Consider the following 8,127-nt stretch of genomic DNA (forward strand, 5'->3'; position numbering starts at 1 on the left):
AAGAGTTAAATTAACTGAGGTAAGTAGGATTCCTATATTACATCAAAAGCATATGATATTCTGCAGCAACTGGGAGCATTATCAGGATTGGCATGTTGTCGTCTTTACAACTAATTTCATCAGAAGAGTTTAAGAAGGTGGACATTGTACCACTATCAAGTGCATTTTAAAATGACATGTTTTTGTGCTAATCTGACTCCCCTGAATGACCTAGCTAATGAACTAGTCACCAGTAACCTGGTCACCAGGCAAATCAAGCCTGCAAGAAAGGAAGCCAGTATTCAAATTACCATTTTATTGTCCGACCCAAAGAATTTATTTTCAACATAAACATATAACCTCAATATGAGATGTCTAACTAAAGCAAGCACCACCAGTGAGACCAAGACAACCTCTCCTCTTCTAAGGTTTAGGTTTTGCCCAGAATTCTCGATACATGGAATAGCCCATACCAAGAGTCATTGTTCCCACAATAAAGCCTTGGGCTGCCATGCACATGTGGATCAGGTGAACAGACATTTTAGTATTTCCCCTGCTCTTCAATTTATATAATCTATATGCAACGGTTGTTGAAAAACCTGCCATTCCAGTGGGAACAAATGGTGCCTCTCTAGCTTTTTGGATAAGTTTAGATCCCTGATCTTCATCATATGAAGGAAGAGAAACATCTGTGTCGCTTGACATAGTGATTGAAGAATCTTCAGACAACTACAAGATGTCGCAGGTTCCAACTGGCTTCTGCTGTTTCTAGATTTTATTTTATTTTATTTTATTTTTGCGGTACGCGGGCCTCTCACTGTTGTGGCCTCTCCCGCTGTGGAGCACAGGCTCCGGACGTGCAGGCTCAGCGGTCATGGCTCACGGTCCCAGCTGCTCCGCGGCATGTGGGATCCTCCTGGACCGGGGCACGAACCCGTGTCCCCTGCATCGGCAGGCGGACTCTCAACCACTGTGCCACCAGGGAAGCCCTGTTTCTAGATTTTTTGATGATGGCCATTCTGACTGGTGTGAGGTGATACCTCATTATGGTTTTGATTTGCATTTCTCTAATGATTAGTTGAGCATTAGTTGAGCATTAGATGTTGAGCATCTTTTCATGTATTTGTTGGCCATCTGTATGTCTTCTTTGGAGAAATGTCTATTTAGATCTTCTGCCCATTTTTGGATTGGGTTGTTTGGGTTTTTTTTTTTTTTTTTTTTTTTGATAAAGAGCTGCATGGGCTGCTTTACAAAGGAGGCAAGAACATACAATGGAGAAAAGACAGCCTCTTCAATAAGTGGTGCTGGGAAAACTGGGCAGCTACATGTAAACGAATGAAATTAGGACACTCCCTAACACCATACGTAAAAATAAACTCAGAATGGTTTAAAGACCTAAATGTAAGGCCAGATACTATAAAACTCTTAGAGGAAAACATAGGCAGAACACTTTATGACATAAATCACAGCAAGATCCTTTCTGACCCACCTCCTAGAGTAATGGAAATAAAAATAAAAATAAACAAATGGATGTAATGAAACTTAAAAGCTTTTACACAGCAAAGGAAACCATAATCAAGATGAAAAGACACCCTCAAAATGGGAGAAAATATTTGCAAATGAAGCAACTGACAAAGGATTAATCTCTGTATAGCTTTTAACACTAAGTGATACATATTAATTTTCAATGGAAAGTTACAATGTTTACTGTTTATCTTCCCAGCTGGAATATAAATTCCATGAGAGCAGTGACCTAATGGTTTTCCTCACTTCACTAACTAGAAGTGGACTTGGCACACAGGAAATTCTCAATAATTAACTGTTGAATGAATGAAGAGATGAGGGAAGAATGAACTGGCTATTTTATCAATGTCCTTTTGTATGAGGATTTAGAATCAGGCCAAGGAGGGTTATTTAAAGTATTTATGTTACATAATATCTTACTTATATATTTTCTGGCTCCTCTTTAGAGCTTAGTACATGAAAACCTTGGCTTCTGTCATTTGCTAGAAGAATTTTCACAAACACATCCCTGCAATCAGGACCAATATTCAGAAAAGAACATTACTATCATCCCCAGGTACCCCTTTCTGTTCTCCTCCAGTCATTATCTCCCCAAAAGTTAAACATTATCTTGATTTCTAACAGCATAAATTGTTTTTACCTGTTTATGTACTTTATATAGGTGGAATAATATAATACATATATTTTTGTGATTGACTTCTTTTAGTGAAATATCTTTGTGAGAACCCTCTATATTGTTATGTGTAGTTGTATTTTGTTGATTTCTTTAGAGTATAATAAGAGCTTTTAAATTCAACACTATCATTAACATACTGAAATATCAGTTCAGTTTTAATGATCATATATTCATGTAATAAAATTTATACAAGGAAATCTAGAATCTTTTCAAGTTTTCACTCTTTTAAAATAATGTTCTTTATGATTAACATGCCTATAGAAAAATCTTAATTTACATCTTTAGTTGGTTAGGAAGAATTTCTAAAAGAAAATTTTCAGAGACCAAAAAAAAAAATTTTCCCTTTTTTGATTAACACTGGCAATTTATTCACAAGAAAGTATTAGCATCTCTTTTTATTATCAACTGTATATGACAGTATTTGTCATATACAGTTACATACACTTACATATACTCCCTAAACTATCACTAAAAGTAGATATTACTGTCCTTTTAAAATTTTTGTCAACCTGCCAAAAAAGTATGTCATTAACTCATTTTCTCAAGTGGAGTAGCTTTTTCTTAGTGATTAATTGAGTAAAAGTTAATTCTTGGTCTATTCAGGTTTCCTATGACTGATTCTATTGTGATCATTTGTATTTTCCTAGAAAATTGTCTGTTTCACTGAGTTATTTTAATGGGTATGTAGTGGTATTTGCCATTTTGATTTGCATTCTCCAAATGACTAATTCATTTACATTTTAAAAGGATTAGCAATATTTTAAGATTCTGCTCTGAATCTGACACTAATTCTTGAGATTGGTTTAGACCTTGCATACTAATTAGAAAGGTTTTAAGTGCTTGCATATATATGAAATACATTCTGTAATCAAACTATATCTTTTTAGTTTTCATGCAGAAATTAGTAAATTAATTGTGGATTACAGAGCCATCTGGTTGCAAAATGCGTCCCTTTCATTGCCCTTTTGATTTAGCTCATCCAAAGGACCATATAAGCATTTGTGGCCACAGCTTTCAAAACTGTGACCTCCATTGAAAAGTAAGACCTTATAACAGAAAAGTAGGAAAAGGAATGAGCTGTCAGTAAATGTCACTAAAGGAGGCTAACTGGTGAGATAAAAAATAAGGAAGGCTTTAGGGTGTGGATCTGGGAAATGAAAGGGTATGTAATTTCATAGTTAAGTTATTAGAATATTTTCCTAAGGCCAAGAAAAGAAAAAGTATGTTACAAATAGTATTGTTGCTATTAAATTAGTCTTTAAAAGTCCAGATTTATTTACAGAATAACAGTGAACATAAAGGCAGGATTCTATTCAGTAAAATAAGGGATAAGATATTAAAAATCTTTTTATTGGATTTTCCATTAAAAAAGGAGATATAATGAGTTTCAACAAGATATATATATATAAATGAGACTTGTTAAATACTTGAGTATATTACTTAAAGATCTTATGAAGAGTTTTCTTGGATTATGATTTAATAATTATGTCAGAGATAATTTAAATGTGATACAAGCTGTAAGTAGAGGATGAAATAAATTTTAGAAGAGATTTTCAAGCACAAATTTTGATTTTTCAGGTGAAAAATGATCCTGAAATTATTTTTGTTTACAATAAGTGCTACTGGCAAAGTTGCTTTTCATGAGTTTTATGGGCAAATAAATATCTATGAATCAATCAATTAATTAATAAGAACCACTAATCCCTTAATTCATTCAGTGAACATTTAATTATTTGTACTCAATTTGTAATCAGAAGATATGGATCTAAATATTAGCATTATTTTTATTAACTACATGCCAGTTTTTTTCTGTAAATTTGTAAGGTATGGAGAAAAACACTTACTCCAGGGCATTTTGAATATCTACATATGGATAATATATGTAAATTTCCTAGCGTAGGGCCCAGCAAATAGTTGATACTCAGCACTCTAAGTTGTCCTTCCCAGTTTTAACTGTAAAATTATGATATTAATTTATATCTCCCAGAGTTGTCATGGGGAATAAAAGTGAGGTACCTACAGTAATGCATAAGCACCTATCAAAATGCCTGGCACACAGTAGAAGCTGAATCATTCCCTTCTCTCCTGATTTCCTATCATTTCATTTTCATGTCAACAATATTTGCTAAGCATCTACTTATGTGCACTGGATCTTGAGCAATGAGGGTAAACAAGTCAAATGTGATCCCTGCCCTCACAGAATTTATAATCTGGTGTTGAGAGAAAGACAAATTAGTCATTTAATTACAATTAGATGGTAAGAAGAAAGCCTTCATTACCAAATCAGCTTTTAACTCTGCCAATGCAGTGATAGGCACTGGGAATACAAAGGTTATATGTGCTTGCTTTAGTTTACTTTGAGAAATTAATTAGGAAAGACTGTCTACAGCATGATCACAGGTGTCTCAATGAGGTCCTGACCACCCCTCAGTCCCATCTGTCATTTGGGTTCTATTGTTTCTGTGTAGTTTTTATCCTTCTTGGCTCAGAAAGTGATTAATGTCTGTCAATGAGTATTTTGTTGTTGCAACATTCACATTCCTAAAATGTGAGTGGTAAATTGTTGTTTACTACAGTTCAAGTGGAGGGTATCATCAGCATTCTTGGCAACAGAATGTGGCCCAGTGAAGGGGAGATGCTAATAAACTCTTCACCTGGTTGCTGTCACAGAAAATCTCTTGCAGGTTCATGCAGGTGTAAAGCAGCTATTTACTTGAAGTGATTTTTAGATCACTGTGTTCAAGCTTACCTGACTGTGCAAAGCTCCCCTATAGCTTACCTTGGACTCCCTCTTCCCCTCCTTCATTACATACTTCCCATTAGTAAATTCATTTCTTCAGGTTCAATTCAATATGACAAATATTTATTAAGTGCTATTGTGTGCATATCCTCCAGAATCTAACATTTCAAATGTTCCTTGTGTGGGAGCAAAGTTCTTAGCCCTCCATGAGGTAGGGAAACCTATAAAAGATGCTAAAAGAGAGACCATCAGCAGAGGTCCAGCAGTGCCAGTACACTCAACCAAGGAAGGTGTGTTAAGCTGACAAGAAAGGCCTGGCAGGGATGGACACGACTGAGTGCTGAGCAGTGTAATGCTTCTTTTGAGCTTATTCTACTTCATATCCTGAAAATAATAAGTACTAACATCTCATACATGAAACATCATGAAAGAACCGCTTGAGAACTGTATAAGACATAAACCAAGGAAATGCCTAAGTTCCCAGTGATTTAACACTTGGCCATGTTGTTATCACTCACTTTCCTTATGGAGCACCATTGCTCCCCTTGCCTCATTCCCTACTCTAACATGTAGCCTAAATGAGTGATGTAGGACCTTTCCTCCCTTGCCATGGCACCTAACACTGGACATGCCAGTCACAAAGTCCTAACACCCTGGCCACACAGATTGGTTCAGAGGGTGAGCACATGGCTTAACCAGAGTCCCTTGCTATGCTTGTTTAAGCTGAGGTAGGTGATAATAACCTCTTTTTTCTCAGGTGGTGAAGCTGGAAAGACATGAGCCTAGAACTGTCAGCAGCCAAGGTTCTTGACTTGTGGAGAAAGTCAGTCTGGAAGATGGGTGCTAACATGATGAGAGAAACAAAAGCAAGAAACAGAGCGTGATTCCTGCTCATCCTGTCGTTCACTATATCAAACATTACCCCTGGGCTTCCCTGGTGGCGCAGTGGTTGAGAGTCCGCCTGCCGATGCAGGCAACATGGCTTCGTGTCCCGGTCTGGGAAGATCCCACATGCCATGGAGCGGCTGGGCCCATGAGCCATGGCAGCTGAGCCTGCACGTCCGGAGCCTGTGCTCCACAATGGGAGAGGCCACAACAGTGAGAGGCCCACGTACCACAAAAAAAAAAAAAAAAAAACATTACCCCTATTCCTAATATGGTAATAAACTTGTCACGTCCAAGGAACCGAAACCAAGTGCATGAGGAGACAGTGAAGTAGATTAGTATATCTCAACAGTAATGAAATTTTGTGTATGTTAATATATCTCCATACTGGGTAAATATTAAAATCATCTGGAAGGTTTATAAAAACGTCACTATGGATTTTCACTTATAGTAATGCTGATTTGGCAATTCAAATCAACCTTCCCTCTTCTATTCAATATTCCTCTGGAGATTCTAGTAGTGCAATAACCTGAGAAAAAAAATAAAAGTCATTGAGACTAGAAAAGAAGTAAAACTCCTTGTTTGAAAATGACATGATCATCTATGTGGAAAATCCAACCTCTTCTACAAAACAGCTATAAAACTAATATGTGATTTTAGCAAGGTTGCATTATACAATAACAATTTTCAAAAATATCAATCATACTTCTATACACTAACAAAAAAATTGAAAAAACTTTAAAAATGCCATTTATAACAGTATCAAAATATGAAATATAGAAATAATATAACAACTGTAAAAAAAACTTGTACACTGCAAACTACAAACATGCTATGAGAAGTTAGAGAAGACCTAAATAAATGGAGCAATAAATCATATTTATGCCAGAAGACTCAATATTGCTAAGATGATAATTTTCCCAAAAATTACCAGTAAGTTTGACATAATCTCACCATGTTTTTTGGTAGAAAGTGAGAAGACAATCCTAAAACTTATGTGGAAATTGCAAGTAACTAGAGTAACCAATTTTTTTTTTCTGAAAAATAAGAAAGTTGGAGGACTCACATTGTCTGATTTCAAGACCTACTACAATATAAAACAACAGTAGACTGAAAACTATAAGACATTGATGAAATTGAAGAAGATACAAATAAATGGAAAAATGTTCCATGCTAATGGACTAGAAGAATTAATATAGTTAAAATGTTCATACTACCCAAAGCAATTCAGTACAATCCCTATCAAAATTCCAGTGGCATTTTTTTTACCAGAAATAGGGGGGGAAAGTTCTAAAATTTGTATGAACCACAAAAAGACCCCAAATAACCAAAGCAATCTTGGGAAAGAACAAATCTGGAGACATCACACTTTCTGATTTCAAACTATATTCAAAGCTATAGTAATCAAAAGAGTTTGGCATTGGCATAAAAACAGACACATAGATCAAAGCAATGAATAGAAGGACCCCAAATAAACCCATGTATATATGTTCAATTAATTTATGACAAAGAGGCCGAGAATATAAAATGGGGAGAGGATAGTCTCTTCAATAAATGGTGTTGGGAAAACTGGACAGCCACATGCAAAAGAATGAAACTGGATGACTATCTTTCACCATACATAAAAATCAACACAAAATAAATTAAAGACTTAAATTAAGACCTGAAACTATAAAACCAGAAGAAAATATAGGAAGTAAGTTCTTTAATATTGGTCTTTGTAATGATGTTTTGGATTTGACACAAAAAGCAAAGGCAGCAAAAGCAAAAATAAACAAGTGGAACTATGTCAAACCAAAAAAGTCTCTGCAGAGCAAAGGAAACCATCAGCAAAATGAAAGGTCAAACTACTGAGTGGGAGAAAATATTTGTAAATCATATATTTGATAAGGGGTTAACATCCAAAATATATAAATAAGTCATATAGTTCAATAGAAAAAATTCAATTTAGAAATGAGTAGAGGAACTGAATAGACATTTTCAAAAGAAGACATATGAATGACAAACAGGTACATGAAAAAGTGCTCAACATCACTAACTACCAGGGAAATGCAAATCAAAACCACAATAAGATAACATCCCATACCTGTTAGAATGCTATCATCAAAAAGACAAGGGATAAGAAGTGTTGGCAGTGATATGGATAAAAGGGAGCCCTTGTGAACTGTTGAGGGTGGTGCAGACACTATGGAACCAGTATGGAGTTTCCTCAAAAAATTAAATATAGAATTGTCATATGATCCAGCAATTCCACTTCTGGGTATTTATCCAAAGGAAATGAAAACATTAAACTCAAAAAGATACATGCACCACCATGTTCATT

At 35.4% G+C, this 8,127-nt stretch overlaps 1 protein-coding gene across 1 annotated transcript; it reads right to left on the reverse strand.

The window, feature by feature from the left end:
• Nucleotides 1–402: 402 nt before the first annotated feature.
• Nucleotides 403–684, reverse strand: LOC132480742 (HIG1 domain family member 1A, mitochondrial-like). The gene has a single exon (XM_060085134.1). It carries the CDS (start codon nt 682–684, stop codon nt 403–405), a length of 282 nt encoding a protein of 93 aa, XP_059941117.1.
• Nucleotides 685–8,127: the final 7,443 nt, after the last annotated feature.

The sequence above is a fragment of the Mesoplodon densirostris genome, chromosome 2 (genome assembly GCF_025265405.1).
Source record: "Mesoplodon densirostris isolate mMesDen1 chromosome 2, mMesDen1 primary haplotype, whole genome shotgun sequence".
NCBI classification, from domain to species: Eukaryota; Metazoa; Chordata; class Mammalia; order Artiodactyla; family Ziphiidae; genus Mesoplodon; species Mesoplodon densirostris.